Source organism: Bos indicus, chromosome 7 (assembly GCF_029378745.1).
Source record: "Bos indicus isolate NIAB-ARS_2022 breed Sahiwal x Tharparkar chromosome 7, NIAB-ARS_B.indTharparkar_mat_pri_1.0, whole genome shotgun sequence".
NCBI lineage: Eukaryota > Metazoa > Chordata > Mammalia > Artiodactyla > Bovidae > Bos > Bos indicus.
Genome location: NC_091766.1, coordinates 42,251,160 through 42,274,784, shown reverse-complemented (window position 1 = coordinate 42,274,784; position 23,625 = coordinate 42,251,160). Strand labels below are relative to the sequence as shown.

Sequence of the window (23,625 nt, the reverse complement as noted above, 5' to 3'; positions counted from 1 at the left end):
ATGGCTTTGCGGAGCACCGGCTCCAGGCACACAGGCTTCAGTAGTTTTGGTTCCCAGGCTTAGCTGCTCCGAGGTATGTGGGATCTTCCTGGACCATGGATTGAACCTGTCTCCTGCAGTGGCAGGCAGATTCTTCATCACTGAGCCACCAGGGAAGCCCTATTAGGTTTCTCTTATGTACCTTTGTTTCCTCATCTGTAGATGGGCTAATCAAGGTGACTGCTTTGCGAGGTCAGGATAAGGTGATACTTGTGATCCATCTACTGGTCATGGAATCCATCTGGTGGGTGGTGGCCCACATGAGACAATGCCAGGGACATATCTGGCTCCTCTGTATCTTTTGCCAAAGGCAGGCCCTGACCAAAGTTTTTCTCAATTCCTGGAGGCTTCAGAGACTTGACCAGCATCATAGCTGCCAAGGGTTAAGCCGTGTATGGCTCTGCAGTTGGGCAGGGCCCAGTCTGGCCCAGAAGCCCCTCCCTGTAGGCGGTTGTGCTTTCTGATTGTGCAGCCACCTGCTATATAAGGCCCCTCACACACCTTCTCCAGCCTTCTGCTGGGATCCACCTTCTGCAGGGCAGTCTCTGGGCCAGACAGAGAAGGTAAAGGAGTGGGGCTGAGCTTTGAAGCGGGGCCCAGCCTGGGAGCAGCTGAGAGCAGGGGAAAGGTGTTCAGAGCTGTCTGGGGTCCAGGGCGTTCTCTTGGTTCTCGCTGCTTCAGCAGTGCCCAGGAGGGGAAGGCTGGAGTCAAGAGGTACTGGACTTTGCTCCGTGTGTTCGTGGTGTCCTTCTCGCAGTTTCTGTGAGCTCGTGCTCCTCTGTGTAACATGAGAGCGATTGTGATAGGACCCTCTCAGACTGCTGAAAATGTCCAATGATAAAATGAGGGGGAAGGACTTTGCAAAGGGGTGTACAGATGCGCTTGCTCTCATTTTCCCTATGGGGCCCTCTGCCCTGGCCCCCAGCTTGCTGGCCCCTTGGTCTCACCACCTTCAGTCTCTGTCTCTCTGCTGTGTGTTCCTGGGCAGAGTCCTGACCACTCTGGGCCTCCATTATGTCCCTCTGAAAATGAGGCTAATCATCAGGTCGGTACCTGGGCTGAGGTGATTTGTGCACTTAATTGATGTGGCTTCTGTGGCCTCTTTCTCATTTTTCACCCTAGCTCCTCTTCCTTTACACCCACAAGGCTTGAGATGCCCTTCCTAGGAAGCCCAGTCCCTGAACCTCTCTGCACTGGGGTTCTGTGCCTGGAGCGGTCACGGCAGGGGAGGATGTAGGGGACAATGCATAGAACATCTGCCACAGCCTCCAAACCAAACGTACTTTTTCTCCTTGGATCTCTAAATATTGGGGCCATTAGATAATTGATGGGCCATCTGTCTTCCCTGACTGTGACTAGTTTCTCTTTCTTTTCACTGACCCCTAATAAGTTAACTAGGTGATCATAGTGTTGTGCGTGTGTGTGTGTATGTTGGGGGGGTACATGTATGTGTGGTTGGTGAAGTGGGATGCAGGCGGTGGGTTGCAGCGCCCAGTAGAAGGTTTGCTGCTCTTTAATAAGTGGCAGTTTTCATGGTACAACTCGATTTTGGACCTGGAAGGACCCCGAATGGAGTCCCACTTTTGGTCTTACAAGCTGAATGAGTTTGGGCAATTTTCATTATCCCTCCTTCTGCAGGTTTTTCAGCTGGGGAGTAGGCAAAAATCTTTATAGCAGCACTGTGCCCTGGGGCTTGTTTCATACCTGCACTGGCCAGTACAGCAGCCACCAGCCACAGGTGGCCACTGGGCACTGCAACATGGCCAGTCTGAGAAATAATGTTTCTTTTTTATTCCTTCGATGAATCCAAATGTAAGTGGCCACATGTGGCTCCTGCCTCCTGTTCACAGGATAAATGAGCTAATGATAAAGAAGGACTCAGTGCAGAGCCAGACAGTTCCCTTTCATGCTGCTTTGATACATGGGCAAATTGAAATTTTAGGAGCTCTGATTCAGGATATTTATTTATTTAATTTAAAGTATAGCTGATATACAATGTTGTGCTAATCTGCTGTAGAGCAAAGTGACTCAGTTTTACACATATAGGCATTCTTTTTTAAAAAATATTCTTTTACATTATGGATTATCACAAGATATTGAATATAGTCCCTTGTGCTGTACAGTAGGAACTGGCTGTTTATCCATCCTATATATAGTAGTTTACATTTTCTAGTCTCCAACTCTCAGGATCTTAATAAATACAGCTAAACCTTAGCTATTAGACAACTTACAGGTTCAGAGAGGTTGATGACGGACCTGTCAGAGGTGTGCTGGGACCTTTGGGTCTGGGGCTTTGGGAGTCATGTCTGTTGGAGGCAGTGTGGAGTGAGGATTAGGGATCTGGGCCAAATCCAGCTTTTATTCCTCTCCGGAGTGTGACCTCGACTTTGAGTGCTTACCTAACTTCTCAGGGGCTTAATTCCCCCCTTTGAAGTAAAGGTGATCCTAATAATAGTACCTGCCTACAGAGATGGAGGAATTACATGAATCAATGCAAGTAAATGTTCAGAACAGAGTAAGTGCTCAGTAGGTATCTGCTTATTGGAGTGGTGATGGCAGAGACAGAGCCCCTAACGGCATTATGTGAAAGTGGCAAGATTCCAACTAGAGGATGGACACTGTGCTCTGGGAGAGCACAGTCCAGCTTTCTTCTTGGACGCCTGTCCTCAGTGGGGCTGGCAATCATCTGCCTGCCCATTTTGTATCTGTAGTGGCTCTGTAGGAAATGCCCCAGGCTTTCGTACCTGTGTATGTAGATACCTTTGTAGGCAAAGGGAAAACTCAGATTCTTGTGGGTCTAAAGGCAGGTTTGAATCTGTATCATGGCTCTGTGCTTCCAGCTGATGATGTTGATTCCTTCCGTCACAAGGTTGGGCTAGGTTTGTTGAAGTGTGATTGCAACCCTAGGGGATATCACGCTCTAGCAATCTTCTGAATCCCCGGACTGTTTTCTTTGTGCCTCTCTCTTCAGGCTTGAGGCTCTGCAGCCACAGTTCTCGTCTTCAGGAGATATATGTCCAGCACCATGAAGAGCTTCCTCTTTGCTGGTATCGTCGTCGTGCTCACGGTTGCAGCTGTAGGTGAGGGAAACCATGTTGCTCCCTTTTGGAATGAAGACCCCATTTTTCATCTCACCAGATTCTTGTCAGTCTTGGTGCTCTGGAATCCCCTCAAGTGACCTCTTGTCAAGATGTGGGCAGTGAAGACTGTGAGACCCCTTCTTGCACACTGCACCCTGTGATACCACTCTGTGCTGTGGGTCAAGGTTGGGTCTTCCAACCGGAGAATGGTAGACATCTCACAGCTTAAAGTTTGGGGGACCCCAGAGGGAAGGGATGCTATCTTGACTATTCTTTTAACGTGAGGTAAGTGTGGTGCTTTTTCCAAAGCAAACTCTATTAGTGTCTCCTGAATGTTGATGATGCCAAATATTTTGTCTCCCCAGATACACTGCGCTGTATACAGTGTAATTCATTGAAAGACAGCTGTGTTGCAAAAAATGCCACGGAGTGTCCCTCAAATGCCACCACCAGCTGTACAAGTTTCTCAACCAACTTTTATCATGGTGAGCCTCAGGCACTGATCATTCTCATTTCTGGAACTTGCACAGGGCAGGTGCTGGAGGGGTTGGCCAGGAAAAGGAAGGCTAAGGCTGGGCTGTGCACGGAGAGAGGGAGTCATGAAGGCACCTCCCAGGAGAAGCAACATGCAAGTGTCCAGCCAAGCAAGCGGACAAGCCCCTGTGGCTCCTTGGAATTGCTTCCTCTGGCTGAAACCTCATTGTAGGCCCATCCTAATGGACATGAGAAGCAGGGACAGCTCTTAGCTAAAGTATAAGCAGTCAACTCTCTCTAGGTGCTTTCACTTTTCCATTTTCTGCTCCCCTTTCCTTCTTCTCAGTGTTCCTTCCTGTTTCAGATTCAACATACTTTCACTCTGACTTCCTTCCAGGGTATTTTGCTTGTATGATTGTTACAGCTCTCTCAGAGCATTTTGATTTATTTTTAACTTTTTATTATGACCATTTCAAACATACACAAAAGCAGGAAGAGGAGTATAGTGAACTGTGGTCCTGTGTCAACAATTAACATTTTGCTATTTTTTTCCCATAGCATTTTTATTCTTTAAATTTTTACTGAAATATATTTGATTTACAATACTGTGTTAGTTTCAGGTGTACAGCAAAGTGAGTCTCATACACACACACACACACACAAACACAAATTCTTTTCCATTTTAGGAAAATGGATTCTTTTCCATTATAGGTTATTACAAGTTATTGAGTATGGTTCCCTGGGCTATTCAGTAGGTCCTTGTTGGTGATTTATTTTATATATAGTGACATGTATATTTTAATCCTTAACTCCTAATTTACTCCCCATAGTATTTTAAAGAAATTTAGATAACATATTATTTCCCTTATAAACACTTCATTGTTCATCTCTGGTAAGAACTCTCCCCTGCTTTTTACATAACTACCATACAAGGATCACACCTAAGAAAATTAGCTATACTTTTAAATTTTAAAATTAAGGTGACCTTAAAAATGTTCAATATATTTCAAAGATATTGAAATATAATTGATGCATTGGAATTTGGACCCAAACAAAATTACATTTTGCTGTTAGGTCTATCGTGCCTAGTTTGTTTAGTAAGATCTTTTCTTTTTTTGCTCAATTCCATTGAATGGTTGGAGAAATAGGGGCATTTGTCCTGTAGCTGTCTCATATTCTGGCTTTGCTTGATTGCTTCTTTGTGATGTCATTTCACTTGTTCCGCTCGTCCTGGTATTTCCTGTAAACTGTACTCATGCTGTTCAGTAGAAGTTTTTTTTCAGTGATGTTAATGTGTATATCAATGCTGTCTTATATGTACATTCAGGTATTGGTCTCTTGAAATATGAGGAAGTGATTTGTAACTGACCACATAGAGCTTTATAAATGACCACCATATTGCACAGCTTTGGTCTATAAGCTTTGCTAGTTTCAGGTTCAATATCATGTTGTATATAGACCCACCACATCTGCTTGGCTATATTTAGAGATGTTAAGACTGATCATTGGCTTTGGGCGTGTCAGTGTGAACCATCCACTTCACCCATCAGCCTTTCACCTGCAATTTAAGCTGCAAGATCTCCTGCTGAAGCCAGAAACTACTTTTTGGGGAAGGATTTTTTCTTTTTGCAGGAAACTCTCTTCAGTGTCCCCTAAATTGCACTGAGCTGAGAGTGTATTTTCTGTCCTTGCCTAAAGCAGTTGCTCCCTGAATGCTTTGTACCCAGGACTGATAGTCTGTGTTTGCCTTTGTGTAGGAGAACACCCCACATGGTATGAGGATCATGCCTGCTCTGAAGAGAACTGCAGTAACACCACGGTTGAGTCTTTCACGGTCTATGTATCTGAAAATGAAACCTTCCACTTTGAAAGCCAGTGTTGCCTAGGAGAGCCATGCAATCAAACCAGTAATACCACCGGTGGGTGCTGGCCACATCTTCCCTCTGTCCTCCCATATCCATCCCTTCTTTCACGACTTGTGATTGTCAAGCTTAGATGGATACATTAAGCCTAGGCACTTCAGTGCATAGTTGGGTAACATTAACAGCTGACATACAACAATTACTTGAGAAACAAATGAAGAAAACCAGCACTAACATTATGCTTTCCGTTTCTCAGTAAAGACAGAAATCACAGCTCTTCAACCTGTGTGGGAGGGCAGTCGCTGCTAATTAGTAGCTTTCAAATTTTGCGGCCTCACATCCTCTTTCCAGATGCTAAGTCTTGAAAATTACGGAGGGACCCCAAATAATTTCTGTTTCTGTGGACTATATCTATCAATATTTACTGTATTAAAAATAAGGCTAAGAAATTTTAAAAATATTTGTTAGTTACTGCTGCTGCTGCTGCTGCTAAGTCGCTTCAGTCGTGTCCGACTCTGTGCGACCCCATAGACGGCAGCCCACCAGGCTCCCCCGTCCCTGGGATTCTCCAGGCAAGAACACTGGAGTGGGTTGCCATTTCCTTCTCCAAAGCATGAAAGTGAAAAGTGAAAGTGAAGACGCTCAGTCATATCCAACTCTTAGCGACCCCATGGACTGCAGCCCACCAGGCTCCTCTGTCCATGGGATTTTCCAGGCAAGAGTACTGGAGTGGGTTGCCATTACTAAAAAATAATAAAACCCATTACATGTTAACATTAATAACATTTTTATGTTATTAGAATAGAAATAATTATTTTCCAAAACAAAATATATTTAGTGGAAAGAATGGCATTGTTCCATGTTTTTTCAAAGCACTTTAATTTCTGGTTTAATAGAATACAGCTGGTTCTCAGATTTGCTTGTTCATTTATTCTGTTTCAATCTCACATGTCATGTTGCCACTGGAAAACTCCATTGTATTTCCCTGAAGGAAAGACAAAGAGGCAAAGAACATCTTAGTATCATCATGAAAATAATTTTGACCTAGTGGACTCCCTGGAAGGATCTCAGGGATCCCCAGGAGTTCCTGGACCGTCATTTGAGAACCGCTGGCTTAGATCAAAACCTTTGTTTTGAAGAGGAGAAAATGTGGCCATAGTCATAGAGCATGGTTCATTCATAGCAGAGCTGGGTCTCATATAATTTTTAAAAAAATCAAAGTCACGATGATAAATAATTACTTGATTTCATTTGTTCAGAGCAAGATTTAGTAATAGTCACACACTTGTTGACTAAATCCAGAATAGCTGGCTAATGTTAGTTTTAGCTCAAAATCTTACCTTTCCCTTCTCATCCCAACACACTCATCAACCACAGTTCTTGAAGAGTGGATGGTCTGTATGGGCAGATCTATGAGGTTAAGTGCTGCAAATACTTTGGTGAGACATGGGAATAGGATGACTGGTATTTTTATGGCAGGATCGGAGATTCCTGAGCATGCAGAGAGACCCTGAGAGGTCTCTCTGGCTAGCATCTTTGTCTGCATTTCCCCTTCCACTCCAGGCAATACCATGATCTTTGTGATAACATTGTTCTGAGTTAATGATTCTTACTCTACCCAGCTTCTCCACATCAAGAGGGGTCCAGAAACATGGAGTGCCCTGCGTGTTATGGAAATAATGAAACTTCCTGTAATGAAACCCAGAAATGTTATGGAGAAAGATGTGTCAGTATAATTGCAGAATTTACAAATGGTATGTGAATTCCTTTTTATGGGACTTGAATTTAAAACACAGGTTACACCTTGGATCATAAATTCTGGATTCACAAAAAAGGCCTGGTGGAGATAGGATGAGGAAATACATTTGGCCAGGGTACCTTTGAGATAGTGAGGCTGTCAATGTAGACTTGAGTTGCTTGCTATTTTTGGCTCCTCAGTCCAGTGTCATTCCTCCTGGGCTGTCCATATTTTGAATTCTATTCTCTTTATGACTTGTAATCAAACCAGGCTCATTTAAGGGCATCACGTCACTCCTGGCATTTATTTCTTTACTAGGTTGAGCTGTTCTGTAGGTGTGGGTGGGTTTGACTTTTATTACTTTTTATATGTAACTTCCCTTCTCTACCTGTCACTGAGAGGTGTTGGCTTCTGAAAACCAGAGTTGCCTAGAAGGGAGACTCAAATTGGGCTTTAATACCCAACCAATTGGAAAAAGAAGAAAAACAACATTGAAATAAAAAAGCTATTTTACATTTTAGCTATGATCTATTCCCCTTGGTCATGGTGTAAATCAACACAGTGTTTCCTACTTAAAAAAGTCACTGGATATTTGAAAATGAACAATAATGATGATTTCTCTAAAAAAAAATCGAACCAACTGTTCTTTTCTACAGGAGTAATTTGATAGTAACTGTTATGAGATACAAATGAACCATCATACAATATAAAACTAATAAATATTATTCTTTAAATATTCAGACAAATGTTATGCATGATTATTTAAATAATAATACATTTATTAACTATTACTATTAGCCAATTACTAATGCTAATATTACTAATATAACACTATTAGTGTTAGTTAATTACTGTTAAAGGGCAGCTTCCATGTCCTATGGCTCAATGCAATATAGTTTATTTCTTGCTCATGGAGCAGTTCATTGCAGAGTCCAGGGCCCTGGATACTTTTCATCTTGAGGCGCCAGCCCCTACTCACTCAGGACTTGGCAGCTCTTTTCTGTATTCTTTGCATCTCACCAGCAGGTGGGGTAAGAGGGGGAGTGGAGGAAGGCAGGAAGGTTATTACAGGCAATGCCTAGAAGCGAGTTCCTCACTCCCTTCCACATTCTGTTGTCTGGGACTCAGACTGCCCTGGAAGGTGGAAATTTAATCCAGTGGTGACACAGCAGGAAAGGAAGAGGCATAAAACTAAAATGAACAGTCAGTCAGTCTCTGCCACAGTATGCCTTACAATAATAAGAGTTTAAAGAGCACCAATATCCAAGTACAATTTGATTTCAACTTTTGTTAAATGGCAGTTATGGTTTTGGAAATTGATGCATAATTGTAATTGCAGATTTCTTAGTGGGGCCAAACTTCATACTTCTCCTGAACTTCTTTTTACTTAAAAAAAAAAAAAGATAGACTTAATTTTTTAGAGAAGTTTTAGATTCATAGGAAAATTGAGAGGAAGATATATTTTTTCTATAATTTTTTCCCCTACACATATATAGCCTTCCCCACTATCAACATCATCCACCAAAAAGGTACATTGTTATCATCCATGAGCCTACACTGACACATCGCTATCATTTAGAGTCCATTAGGGTTCACTGTTTGTACTGCATATTATATGGCTTTTGACAAATGTATGATGACATGTATCTACTGTCATAGTATCATGCACAGTAGTGTCACTGACCTGAAAATCCTCTGTGCTCTATCTAACCCTAACCCCTGGCAACCTCTGATTTTTCTTTACTCTTTCTATAGTTTTGCCTTTATCAGAATATATATGGTTGAAATCGTATAGTTTGTAGCCTTTTCAGAGTGATTTATGTCAGGTAATAATATGCATTTAAGGGTCTTGATGTCTACACAGCTCTGATGTCTAATTCTAAAGCTTTGCCTGAAGGCAGCAATGGCATAAGAAGGACTTGCTGTTTCTGCTTACCTTATTCCAAGGTGTCTGCAAAGTCCCAGGCCTTGACTTAATCTGAAAGCCAGACAGATCAAAGTCATCATAAATGTAGGATTTTGTTTTTGTTTTTGCCCAAGGTCACTTAAAAAAATACTGCAGACATGTGCCAAGCAACATATCTTCCTCACACACTCTAATTCAACCTTCAACACTGATATTTGCTCTAAAACAGCAAAGAATTTCTTTCTTTACTGGTATTTGGAAGTTTCTCCTTCCTTCTCAGAGCAAGGATGGAGTCAGCCTTGAACTCAAACTATAGCCCTGACTCTAACAAATAGCCTCCTCTAGCCCCCTCCTCCTCTGTGAACTGCCTGTCCTTCAGGACAATTTGGCTTGCAGCCTTCAAAGCAATCACAAAGTGTTGGACATGACTTAACGACTGAATAATACACATACACTATTATAGAGCAATACTGGCACATAATCGGTACTCAATAAAAGGTAGCTGAAATCACAATCACATCTTCTTTGCAAATTCCCTTGGTCTTTTCCAAGGACCTTACCTTAAAATAGAGTTCAACATATCATAACACAGATTAGGAGCAAAGACGTGGTAGTCTCTTCGTATCCCCTCTGACTGTTTCCCCTCTTCTCAAGGAAAACTCAGGTAGAGAGAACTCAGGTCCAGAGAGGAATGGGGATTGAAAGCAGAGCCTAGAGGAGTGGAGGCCAGGAGCAGTCTGAAGTGCTGACTTCTTCTTGGATTGAGAACAGAGGATTTATGGAGGGTCTGAACCTGTTCTCAGGAAAAAACTGAAGATTTGAGTCTTAGGTCCAGCTCAGGCTTACATCCAACTTCAGGAGCCTCAGTTTCCTCTGGGACTGGGTCAAGGAAGGGATCTAGACCCTCACCTCCATGGTCACTCTGCCATTACCATTACCTTTCAGTTATTGTTCTTGATCCTGGGCTCCTTTCTCCAAGCTCCTGTTTCAGGAACAGACCTGTTTCAGCTCTTGCAGGTCACTTGGGGAGGGAGGGTGAAGGGACTGTAAAGTCCTTACTGTCTCGTTTGCATTCACAGAGACGAAAACACTCGTGCTGAAAGGTTGCTCCAATGTCAGCATCTCCACCTGTGAGTCCCTGGGTGCTGGAAATCAGACGTTCAGAGGAGTCACTTTCCGAAAGTTTGAGTGTGGAGACAACTTCTCAACAACCACTCCCCTGGCCACCACTGACACTGGCTCTCAAGCCTCCTTCACACCCTTGGCCCTAGCCAGCATCCTCCTGCTAAGCCTGCTGCTCTGAGATCTGCACCCTCAAACACTCTCCTCCCCTGTTTAAATGCTCAGTGAGTAGCAGTAGCAGTCACAGCCATCCAGGCAATGTCCTGTGATAGCCACATTATTCTTTATTATTAAAGCATTGGTTCACTCGCTGATCAAATCTGTCCTGATATGTTCTGGGCCGGGCTTCCTTCAAGCCACTGTCCACCATCACTTCCCAGCTCCTCGCCTTTGAAATCTTTGCACCTTTGTGTGTGGGCTCCCAGGACCGCCCTGATCCCTGTCCAGTTTGCTTCTGAGAAGCAGACCCTTCTCCTGTGCTGGCATCTTTTGCCTGCAATCCTGCATTTCTGGGGACTGACATGCCACTCTCCCCATCCTCACACTCAGGGAGTGTCCCAGCCATAATGCCCTGTGTTGATGCCAGCAGTTGTATTAGCTGTAGTCAAAGATCACAGTGACATTGTCTAGAGCCCTGTCACCATGAGACCCAAAGTGGGTGCACAGTGGTTGCTGAAGGCTGGCAGATTCCCCTGCTTAGCCTCCTAGGCAGGGGCATAACGCTGTCAGTACCTTGCTGACCAGGTGTCACGGAATGGAACACGGCTACAGAGTCCCAGCCCCTCCTCTCGGAGAGCCTACAATCAGTGGCAGAGTCCTCGACTCCATAGCAGATACCCAAGGAGCAAGAAAACCATTTGATCCAATATGTACAGAAGCCTAGATTTAGTAAAAAAAAAAAAAAAAAAACTAGGGCAGGCGGGGGGCGCTTTGAGCTGGACTTGGAAGAATGGGGTTTTCTGTAATAAAAACTTTTAAAGGTATAAACCAGTTTGGGTCTTTATTGTCCAGGCTTGCCAATGATGATTAAGACCAAAGCCCCCAGAAGGGCCGTCTGGTGGTAACTCATCACCACATTCATTCTTATTTACTTATTTTTTTTTTAATTTTGAAGTAATTTTAGATTTCTCAAAGTTTCAAAAACAGTTCAGAGTTCTAGTACCCCCTCACCCACCTTCCTCTTATGTTCACATCTTAGATAACCACAGTACAATTACTGAAATCGGGAAATGAGCATTTAAACAATACTGTTAACTAATAGACCTCATCTGACTTTTGCCACTTTTCACTAATGTCCTTTCTCTGGTACAGGATTTAGTTGTTTATGTCTCCTCAGTCTCCCATACTCTGTTACAGTTTTGGAGTCTTTATTTCACTGACCGATTATTTTTTTAGAAATTTGAGGTTGTTTGAAGTTTTCTCATGATAAAATCGAAGCCATGTTTTTTGGCAAGTACCCCACAGAAATGGTATGTCTCATACCCTTGCATGAAATGGGACATGGGTATAGAACTCCAGTGCATCTTATCAGGAGCTACATAGTTAAAAAACATTATTTATTTGCTTGCACTGGGTCTTAGCTGCAACACATATGATCTTCAATCTTCACTGTGACATGTGGATTTTTTAGTTGTGGCATACAAACTCTCAGTTGCAGCATGTGGGATCTAGTTCCTGACCAGGGATCAAACTCAGCACCCCCTGCACTGGGAGCATGGAGTCTTAGCTATTGTACCACCAAGGAAGTGCCAGAAGTTACATGATGTTGACGTCATATCAACTGGTGATGCTAATCTTGATTGCTTTTTTAAGGTGACATCAGCCAGGTTTCTCCAACATAAAGTTATCGTTTTTGTCCTTTGCAATTAATAACAAATTGTAAAACCATGCTGTTGTAACAAATGGATATCAGTAAAAAACAAAAACAAAACAAAACCAAAAAACTTAGGGGTTTAATACAAGAAAAGTTCATTTCTAAGTTATTTAAACTCATATAGATGTTCCTGACTGGGCAGCTCCCCTCTAAGAGTGAGGAAGTGGCCAGACTCTTTCTATCCTACAGTTTGGTTCTCCCATTTTCTGGGATTCCTGGGATCTTGGTTAAGTGTTCTGCATCCAGCTTATTGACAAGAAGAGAGTCTAGAGGATTATGCAGCCTGCCCCAGGGGTAAGGCCTCAATTACATGGCTTGTGAGGAAGCAGTTTATTTAAATGCAGCTTGCAGGATCAAGGTATCAGGTTTAGAGCCAGTATGGCTTGGTAGTGGGCTTCCCCAGTGGCTCTGAGGCAAAGAATCCACCTGCAATGCAGGAGACACAGGTGATGCAGCTCTGATCCCTGGGTTGGGAAGATCCCCTGGGGGAGGGCATGGCAACCCACTCCAGTATTCTTTCCTGGAAAATTCCATGAACAGAAGAGCCTTGGCATGACCTCTAGCATCAGAGGCATAGCTTCAAATTCCAGCCTAGAAACTTGGGCAACATATGTCATCTTTCCAGGCCTCAGTTTCCCACTTGTACTAAAGGGATAGTGTTATCACTATGACTAATGAATGGGGTTGTAAGAGCTGCCAATGTAGCTCCCTGGCAAGAAGCAAATACTAGTCATCAGCAAATGACTCCAGTTTGAAAGTAGCTCCCTCCATGCTCTAGGGAGAGAGAGGACTACCAGAAAGAGTGATGTGGAAGGCACAGCCCTGGCCCACTGCCTTCAGACCATGCTGACCTCACTGAGGTTATAGCTGCTTCTGTGTCTCAGGATCCCCCCTCCCTTTCCATTTCCTCCCCAGATCTCCATAGTTACTGTCACCATGACTGCACAGGCCACAGCACAGCTTGCTTACATCTTCATTTTCATGTGGCTGGTGACTCCAGCCGCCAAGGGCACCACCAGAGCTGACATGCTCTTAGAATCTCCTGGAAGTTCCTCACTCAGGCTTGATTCGAGGAAGAAGCAGTACTTTAGGGGAACAGCAAAGAGTCACACAGGAATGGGAATCAGGGTCCTGAGGTTTGGGAAGGCAGCTGGCGGGTGAGCAGGGCTAGATTCTGGGAGGTTCCACATGGTGGAAGGACTCAGGCTTTAGATGGAGGGCTGAAGAGGGCCATGGCAGAGGTAAGTACAGAAGTAGGAATAGGATTGGGTTTTCATACTAGGAAGCTCTCTCAGATTGTAGGGTGCAGGTAGAAAGAACAGGAAGACAGTACAGAGAGGGAGCTTATTTACTTTTTAAACATCTTACTTTGTATTGGAATAAAGCTGATTAACAGTGTTGTGATAGTTTCAGGTGAACAGCAAAGGGCCTCAGCCATATATATACCTGTATCCATTCTGCCTCCCCAACTCCCCTCCCATCCAGGCTGCCACACAACATTGGGCAGAGTTCCATGTGTTATCCAGTAGGTCTCCATTGGTTATCTATTTTAAACAGAACAGCCTATTACATGTCTATCCCCAACTCCCCTAACTATCCCTTCCCTCCATCCTTCCCCCTGGCAACTGTAAGTGTGTTCTCTTGTCTGTGAGTCTCCTTTTTTAAATAAGTAAGTTCATTTTTATAGTAAGTTCATTTGTATCATTTCTTTTTAGATTCCACATATAGGGATGTCATATGATATTTAAGGGAGGGAGTTTAAACAGAGAAGTATTAGGGACCTGCCCAGGGCAAGCACTCTTACATGTTGCTATAACTGAGAGTAATTGATACCATTCTATGCACTTCTATTTGCACTGCTGCCTCTTGCCTCCTCACCCAGAGTAGAGAAGAGGGCAAAGCACCACTCCTGTTCAATGTCTACATTCCTTTCCTTGGCTATGCATAGTTAGCTCTGCATTCCTGTCTTCTAGGCTGGGTTTAGGACTTCCCACCTGGATAAAGCCCTTTGCTGCCAATTCCTCCTTAGTCCCTGCCAGAGCTCTGGGATAAGCCCTATGTCTGAGGAGCTCCACAGAATTCTGTATTTACATTGTACAGTTGGACAAATCATGAATCACTGAGTTTTATAGCTCTTTACAATTTACAAATTTGTCCAGGTAATTTTATTTAGAATTAGCTTTATTCATATATTGTAGGATTTGTGTGTGTGTGCTCAGTTATGTATGACTATAGCCTGCCAGGCTCCTCTGTCAATGGGAATTTTCCAGCAAGAATACAGCAATGGGTTGCCATATCCTCCTCCAGGATTGTAGGATTTACATACAGTAAAATGTAAATGTGTTGACTAATGAGTTTTGACAAATGTGCCCATGTAACCACTCCTCCAGGCCAGATATAGACGCCCTCTCCCCCTGTATCCTCAAGGTCCCCCAGTCTCCCTGAAGTCCACCTGACTCTGGCCCCAGGCTTCCCCCTGCATCTTCACTGTCCCACCCTGGAAAAGTCAGGCAGCTCTTCTGCTCATAAAGCAAGTCCTCTACATATGAATCTCCAAATCGTAAACTTTCAAAGATGTGAATGTGCATTTGTGTGTCCAGTCACATAAGTTAGTTCATGTGTCTGGCAGACATTGTCACATGCATGGATCCTCTACAAGTGGCTGTGCTTTTGTGTACTGTACAGAGTACAGTAGTATAGCATCTTTATTGAAGCTAGATCTGCTATAGAATGACTTCACTGAACTCCTTGCTGTCCAGCATGAGGAGCTTATTAATGAAGAGCTGATGGAATTGGAGGCCCAGAGAAAGCATGAAGAGAGACAAGAGGAAGAAATAACTGAATGTATCGCTGATTCTGATCGTGACGCCAGTTGTCTTGCTGTTCACACTGTTTGCTGAACCCAGGGTAGGCAAGGCACAAGCTAAGAGGCTGGAAGAAGATGTGAGGAGCCGTAGGAAATGCAGACACATTTATTCTCTCCTGGCTGGCATGGCAGCCATAACATGGTCTCCCTCCTTGCTGATGCAGCAGCCATAGCAGCAGCCACAACACAGCCATAACATAACCTATATAATGTAATCATGATGCCGCTCCGTTGTAGCCCCAGTGAAGCAGCAGCCAGGGCTTTCATAGTGAAGTTCATACAGGCATACCACACACAGCCCCCAGGGCTTTTCCAGTGGAGCTTATATAACAAAAGTAGCCCCTGTCCAAGCGAGTACCTCCTGTCACACATGAGCAGTGCTATAAATGATCTCAGCTGTTACATAATCATTATTTACAAAATGTGGGGCAGGAGCAAGAGGCTGTGGGGTGAGAGAGACCGACCACGTCGTCTTGGCTAATTTGCTCTTTCCCTACACTGAAGAATCCAAGAGATTAGTGATGTGGGGAATGGCAAGGGGCTTCTCTTTGTTTTTGGGGCCCAGGACCTGAAAGTAGACTGGTACACAGAGACTGCAGCAGCTGTTCGGCATGCAATCCACTGTTATGTCTCATCTACGAAAAGAAAGAGAGCTACTAACTAGACACCACTGGATCGTTTTTTCAAGAGAGCAGATAGAATTGAATTCAGTAGGAACCAGAACCTGTGCCATCAGTATCAGGCGTGAGTGAAATTGAAGATTGCCTTTCGTCTCCTACTGCTCACAATCCTTCACCTCTATCATGTTCCTCGTCCTCTCCTTCCTCCAGGCAGTGACTGGAGGTTACTTGGCAGACAGGTTCTAGTCCGTTTACATGATGCCAGCCCCTGTACGCCAGCTGTTCTACTGGACTACTGTATTTTTCAAGGTGCCGTACTGGAAGATTATGTTGACTAAAAAATATTAGTCACAGTCTGTAAATAGTTATTTCATTTGTTGGAAATGTTTTGGACCCCCAGCCTGGGAGACAGTATCTCAATAGCTCTGAGGAGGCAGAAGTGCGAGTCAGGTTATACACAAGTTTGCAACAAAGCAGCGGGGTGGGCAGGCAGTCTAAACATCAAAGATTATTTGTAAGTAAGGAAACTCAGATATCAAGTTAAGGCATTTAGCATTCTCCTATGCATGCTAAGACGTCAGCCTTTGGGCTCACTGGATTTACTCCTTTCATGTGTCCCTCAGCTATCTGGGAGCCAAATCCTGCTTCCTGATTGCTTATATCCTTAATTCCTTGTTCACTGTAAGGGGTGGCAGGTGAGGCAGACGGCTGCTTCTTGCATTCCCCCAGCTCTTCAGGATTCACTGTGGAGGGTGTCGGCAACTGCTGGATCCCAGGCATTGTGTTCCCTTTCCCACATTCACATTTGGAGGGCCGGAATCACAGATAGCTGTGACATATTTTTGCCCACCAATGTGTAGGAAATATTTCACTTCACAATTAAAAACATTTTTTTGTGTGTGGTTTTTTTTTCATGTATTGTGTGAAAACATTATAAAACCTTTTACAGTACGGTACTATATAGCCAGTTGTGTTAGTTGGGTACCTAGGCTAACTTTGTTGGACTTAACGAACAAACCGAACTTACAAATGTGCTCTCAGAATGGAACTCATTTGCAAGTAGGGCGCTTACTCTACTTGAATGAACTGAGGTGCTATTTGGCACCATCTAGACACAAGGCTGGAGAAGGCAATGGCACTCCACTCCAGTACTCTTGCCTGGAAAATCCCATGGACAGAGGAGCCTGGTGGGCTGCAGTCCATGGGGTCGCTAAGAGTCGGACACGACTGAGCGACTTCACTTTCACTTTTCACTTTCGTGCATTTTGGAGAAGGAAATGGCAACCCACTCCAGTGTTCTTGCCTGGAGAATCCCAGGGACGGGGGAGCCTGGTGGGCTGCCGTCTATGGGGTCGCACAGAGTCGGACACGACTGAAGTGACGTAGCAGCAGCAGACACAAGGCTATGGGCAACATAGGTTCTGGGGGGCTAGCTCTTCCCAGCAACAACTCTCCCCCATGGAAAGAGGAGGTCAGGGCACTGTTTCCACCAGGTTTCAAGACCTTTCACCCTGCCTTCCTCCCCGACACTCACTTTCTGGGTTCGGAAGACAGAAGGAGGGTGTGGGATTCTCTTCCTTGTAGACTGAAAATAGCATCTGTTGATTGAAAAAAAATGACAACCTAAAAGTTGTCACCCTGCTCACTTAACTTATATGCAGAGTGTGTGTTAGTCGCTCAGTCATGTCCGACTCTTTGAGACCGCATGGACTATAGTCTGCCAGGCTCCTCTGTCCATGGGATTCTCCAGTCAAGAATACTGGAGTGGGTTGCCATTCCCTTCTCCAGGGGATCTTCCCCACCCAGGGACTGAACCCAGGTCTCCCGCACTGCAGGCAGATTCTTTTCTGTCTGAGCCACCAGGGAAGTCCAAGCTTGTCATATGGAAGTCAAATTCTACAAACTTTAAAATAGTTGTAATCTTGGGATCTGGCATCGGAAGAGTCCTTTTCTCTCTTATTGTTTTGTTGTTGAACTCAAGTTCATGTGCCTGATGTACAGTGAGGTCAAACAAACTAAAATATCACAGTTTGGAGCAGAGAAAGATTTACTGCAAGGGCCATGCAAGAAGAATGGGTGGCTTGACCTCAGAAAACCTGAACTCCCCAATGATTTTGGGGGAAGAGTTTTTATAGGAAAAATTTAGCCGGAGGTCTGCAGACTGTTGGCTTCCCTGGTGGCTCAGATGGCAGAGAATATGCCTGCAATGTAGAAGACCTGGTTTTGATTCCCTGGGTCCGGAAGATTCCCTGGAGAACTTTCCTCTGATTGGATGGGGTGTGGTAACAGGGTGGTGTTACAGGAATCTCAGTCATCAGTCCTTTTGTTCCAACCAGTCTCAGGTCTATGTGCTTGTGTTCAGTTTAAAGTTACCATCTTCTACCTGGGTGGGTATTCAAGGGATTAGATCTGATAGAGTGCCTGAAGAACTGTGGACGGTTTGTGACACTGTACAGGAGGCAGTGATCAAGACCATCCCCAAGAAAAAGAAATGGAAAAAGGCAGAATGGTTGTCTGAGGAGGTCTTACAAATAGCTGAGAAAAGAAGAGAAATGAAAGGCAAAGGAGAAAAGGAAAGATATTACCCATCTGAATGCAGAGTTCCAAAGAATAGCAAGGAGAGATAAGAAAGCCTTTCTCAGCGATCAGTGCAAAGAAATAGAGGAAAACAATAGGATGGGAAAGACTAGAGATCTCTTCAAGAAAATTAGAGACACCAAGGGAACATTTCATGCAAAGATGGGCACAATAAAGGACAGAAATGGTATGGATCTAACAGAAGCAGAAGGTATTAAGAAGAGGTGGCAAGAATACACAGAAGAACTGTACAAAAAAGATCTTCATGACCAAGATAATCACAATGGTGTGATCACTGGCCTAGAGCCAGACATCCTGGAATGTGAAGTCAAGTGGGCCTTAGAAAGCGTCACTACGAACAAAGCTAGTGGAGGCGATGGAATTCCAGTTGAGCTATTTCAAATCCTAAAAGCTGATGCTGTGAAAGTGCTGCACTCAATATGCCAGCAAATTTGGAAAATTCAGCAGTGGCCACAGGACTGGAAAAGGTCAGTTTTCATGCCAATCCCAAAGAAAGTCAATGCCAAAGAGTGTTCAAACTACCACACAATTTCACTCATCTCACACGCTAGCAAAGTAATGCTCAAAATTCTCCAAGCCAGGATTCAACAGTACATGAACCATGAACTTTCAGATTTCAAGTTGGATTTAGAAAAGGCAGAGGAGTCAGAGATCAAATTGCCAACATCCTGTTGGATCATCAAAAAAGCAAGAGAGTTCCAGAAACATCTACTTCTGCTTTATTGATGATGCCAAAGCCTTTGACTCTGTGGATCACAACAAACTGTAGAAAATTCATAAAGAGATGGGAATACCAGACCACCCGACCTGCCTCTTGATAAATCTGTATGCAGGTCAAGAAGCAACAGTTAGAAATGGACATGGAACAACAGACTGGTTCCAAATAGGGAAAGGAGTACATCAAGGTTGTATACTGTCACCCTGTTTATTTAACTTAAATGTAGAATATATCATGCAAAATGCTGGGCTGGATAAAGTACAAGCTGGAATCAAGTTTGCCGGGAGAAATATCAATAACCTCAGACACGTAGATGACACCACCCTTATGGCAGAAAGAGAAGAACTATAGAGCCTCTTGATGAAAATGAAAGAGGAGAGTGAAAAACTTGGCTTAAAACTCGATATTCAGAAAACTAAGATCATGGCATCCAGTTCCATCACTTCATAGCAAATACATGGGGAAACAATGGAAACAGGGACAGACTTTATTTGTTGGGGGCTCCAAAATCAATGAAGATGGTGACTGCAGCCATGAAATTAAAAGATGCTTGCTCCTTGGAAGAAAAGTTATGACTAACCTAGACAGCATATTAAAAAGCAGAGATATTACTTTGCCAACAAAGGTCCATCTAGTCAAACCTATGGTTTTTCCAGTAGTCATGTATGGATGTGAGAGTTGGACTATAAAGAAAGCTGAGCACTGAAGAATTGATGCTTTTGAACTGTGGTGTTGGAGAAGACTCTTGAGAGTCCCTTGGACTGCAAGGAGATCCAACCAGTCCATCCTAAAGGAAATCAATCCTGACTATCCATTGGAAGGACTGATGCTGAAGCTGAAACTCCAATACTTTGGCCACCTGATATGAAGAACTGACTTACTGGAAAAAGACCTTGATTCTGGGAAAGACTGAAGGTAGGAGAAGGGGATGACAGAGGATGAGATGGTTGGATGGCATCACTGACACGATGGATGTACATTTGAGCAAGCTTGGGGAGCTGGTGATGGTAGAGAAGCCTGGCGTGCTGCAGTCCATGAGGTCGCAAAGAGTGGAACACGACTGAGTGACTAAACTGAACTGAACCTGGGTGGGGATCTTAATTCCTATATAAGAACTCAGAGATACATTGTTATGTATATCCCTTGAAGAAGAACCAAGACCCTGCCTTATTATTGCACTATTGTTTCTTGATTGCTCCTCCTTGGCTTCTGTTTTCCCTCTCTCCCCTAATTAGTAACTGAATCTGCTTTTTGGAACTTGGAAGGTCTTGGAGGCTGAAGAGTTTTTCCTACAAACAAGAAAAGGCAAACACAGAAAGGCTTTCATACCCAGGAGGGCCCCACAGAGTCCTTCTTAGTTTCAATCCCTCCTTTTCTTCGATAGTTCTGAATTTTGAGGGGAATAGGTATTGGACAAGAAAGGGGATAATGTTTTCACAGATCTTACATAGCACTGTTGATTACAATTAAAATCTTCGGTATGTTGACTCATGTTAAAAGTATGTAAAATCATTATGGGTTTGTCCTATGAAAGATTTCATTTTCAACATAAAATCTTATGTCTATATAGTAATATCACAAATTAGCTTTTCTTTTTATCGGAGATTAAAATTTACTCATGCATACAAAGGAGAACTTGTACTGATCCTTCTCAAGCTCTTTCAAGAGACTTAAGAGGTGTGAACACTTCCAAAGACATTCTATGAAGCCACCGTCACCCTTATACTAAGACCAGAAAAACATACCACCAAGAAAGAAAATTATAGGCTAATATCTTTGAATATAGATTTTCAACAAAATATTAGCGAACCAGATCTGGCAACACTTAAAAAAGATCATATACCACAACCAAGTTTGATATATCCCAAGTTTACAAGGATGGGACACAAATCAATGAATGTGATACAACACATCACCAAAAGAAAAGACAAAAGTTACATGATCATCTCAATAGATTCAGAAAAAACATTTTATAAAATTCAATATCCATTCATTATAAAAACTCTCATGAAAGTGAGTATAGAGGGAACATATCTGAACATAATAAAAGCTACTTATGACAAACTTATATCCAATATAATACTCAATGGTGAAAAGCTGAACACCTTCTTACTAAAATCTGGATCAAGGCAAGGTGCTCACTCACAACACTTATATTCAACATGGTATTGGAAATGATCAGATAAGAAAAATAAATAAAGGTATCCAAATTGGAAGGGAAGGGGTAAAGTTGTCATTATATACTGATGACACGATCCTACATATAGAAAACTCTAAAGAATCTACACAAAAACTTCTAGAATTGATAAACAAATTCAACAAGGTAGCAGGATACAAGATCAACATAGAAATCTGCATTTATTTACACTAACAAGGAAATATCAGAAAGGGAATGTAAAATTATGTCTCAAAAAGAAATGCTTAGGAATAAATCTGACTAAGGATATAAAAGACTTACATGTTGAGAACTATAAAACATTAATAAAAGAAACTGAAGGTGATTCGAAGAAATGGAAAGACATTCCATTGTAGATTCCAAGCAATCTACAAGTTTAATGCAATTTCTATCAAATGACCCATGACATTTTTCACAGAACTAGAACAAATAATCCTAAAATTTACATGGAACCGTAAAATTCAGAACTGCAGCAATTCTGAGAAAAAAGAACACAGTAGGAGGCATTACCCTCCCAGACATCAGACAATACAACCAAGCTACAGTAATCAAAACAGTTGGGGTACTGGCACAAAAACAGATGGATCAATGGAACAGAATGGAGAGCTCAGAAATAAACCCACACCTCTGATCAATTTATCTTTGACAAAGGGGGCAATGGGAAAGTCTCTTCAGCAAGTGGTGTTGGGGAAGTTTGACAGCCTCAATGACGTTAGAACACATTGTCACACCACACACAAGAATAAACTTAAAATGGCTCAAAGACTTAAATATAAGACATGACACCATAAAACTCCTAGAAGAGAACATAAGAAAAACATTCTTTGCCTATAACAAAACAAAAAGACAACCTGCAGACAGGAGAAAATACTTACAAATGATATGACTGACAAGGGCTTAATTTCCAAAATATACAAATAGCTCATAAAACTCAACAACAAAAAATCAAACAATCCAATCAAAAAATGGGAAGAACTAAAACAGACATTTCTCCAAAGAAGACATAGATGGCCACCAGAGACATGAAAAGGTGTTCAACATTGTTAATTATTAGAGAAATGCAAATCAAAACTATGTTCTCACATTGGTCAGAATGGCCATAATTAAAAAGTCTATGAATAACCAATGCTGGAAAGGATATGGAGAAAAGGGAAGTCTCCTATACTGTTAGTAAGAATGTAAGTTATGCAGCCACTATGGAAAGAGTATGGAGGTTCCTCAGAAAACTAAAACTAGAGTTGCTGTATGATCCAGCAGTCCCACTCCTGGGCATACGTCCAGACAAAACTACAATTCAAAAACATACATTCACTCCTCTGTTTATAGCAGCACTGTTCACAATAGCCAAACCATGGAAACAACCTACATGTCCATCAACAGATGAATGGATAAAGATGTGGTGTGTGCTTGCTAAGTCACTTCAGTCAAGTCCGACTCTTTGAAACCCTATGGACTGTAGCCCACCAGGCTCCTGTCAATGGGATTCTCCAGGCAAGAACACTGGAGTGGGTTGTCATGTCCTCCTACAGGGAATCTTCGTGACCCAGGGATTGAACCTGCATCTCCTGCGGCTCCTGCAATGCAGGTGGATTCTTTACTGCTGAGCCACGTGGGAAGCCTAAAGATGTGGTACATATATACAATGGAATATTACTCATAAAAAATAATGAAACAATGCCATTTGCAGCAACATGGCTGGAACTAGAGATTATTATAGTAAGTTAGGTAAGTCAGAAAGAGAAAACCAAACACCATATGATATCACATATATGTGGAATCTAAAGTATAATACAAGTGAACTTATCCATGAAACATACACACAGACAGAGAATAGACTTGCAGTTGCCAAAGGGGTGCAGAAGGGATGGAGTGGGAATTTGAGTTGGCAGATAGAAATTGTTATATATGGAATGGATAAACAAGGTCCTACTGTATAGCATAGGGAACTTTCAATATCCTGTGATAAACCATAATAGAAAAATATGAAAAAGAATGTATATAACTGAGTCACTTGTAAATCAATTACACTTCAATTTAAAAAATCTCTCTTTAAAAAGTTAAAAAAAAATCTCATGTTTGTGCAGTGTAATATCAATGGGAAAATGTAAATTACCTTCCTGGTCCCTAATTATTAAACACTTGGTAAGTATTCCTTTTTTTCCAAGGAAATCTTGAATTGGAGCAGACAATGATAATTGTAAAATTCTTCTATGATTCATTTAACAAGAGCTGGCAAACAACACAAGATTATTAAATTCACTATATTCTATTTCATGGCTCCATAAACTGATGATCATTTGTAACACTGCACACTCAATGACTTTTAAATCTATCTGTGACCCTTTTCTTTTTTTCTTCTATGGTATTTATTTTCCTTTTCTTTTTTATTTACTTATTTTATTTTTAAAATTTATTATTTTTAAATTAATTTTTATCTTATCCTTAATTTTTTAACTTAAATCATTTTTATTTAAAAATATTTTTAAATTTATTTTTATTAGAGTTGTGACACTTTTCATAGAGGCTGCTTTGGAAAACTTGAGCAAAAACACT

The 23,625-nt window shown here is 42.4% G+C and overlaps 1 protein-coding gene and 1 long non-coding RNA gene across 2 annotated transcripts; one reads left to right on the top strand and one right to left on the bottom strand.

Annotated features, from left to right (window-relative positions):
- Positions 1–556: 556 nt before the first annotated feature.
- LYPD8 (LY6/PLAUR domain containing 8) lies at positions 557–11,290 on the top strand. The gene is made up of 6 exons (XM_019963635.2): positions 557–602; positions 3,011–3,119; positions 3,485–3,604; positions 5,351–5,512; positions 7,078–7,209; positions 10,179–11,290. The coding sequence occupies exons 2-6, from the start codon at positions 3,053–3,055 to the stop codon at positions 10,400–10,402; spliced, it is 705 nt and encodes a 234-aa protein (XP_019819194.2). The 5' UTR covers positions 557–602; positions 3,011–3,052; the 3' UTR covers positions 10,403–11,290.
- LOC139184133 (uncharacterized) lies at positions 6,002–10,262 on the bottom strand. Its single transcript, XR_011567646.1, has 3 exons — positions 9,660–10,262; positions 9,130–9,171; positions 6,002–6,440 (listed from the first exon to the last, which is right to left on the bottom strand). It is a non-coding gene; the product is annotated as an uncharacterized lncRNA (long non-coding RNA).
- Positions 11,291–23,625: the final 12,335 nt, after the last annotated feature.

Excerpts from the sequence above, each read along its gene's own strand:
- LYPD8 (XM_019963635.2), top strand. The coding sequence starts at position 3,053 with ATGTCCAGCACCATGAAGAGCTTCCTCTTTGCTGGTATCGTCGTCGTG. Across the intron at positions 3,605-5,350 it reads CTCAACCAACTTTTATCATG|GAGAACACCCCACATGGTAT; the intron begins GTGAGCCTCAGG and ends GCCTTTGTGTAG. Across the intron at positions 5,513-7,077 it reads TCAAACCAGTAATACCACCG|CTTCTCCACATCAAGAGGGG; the intron begins GTGGGTGCTGGC and ends TACTCTACCCAG.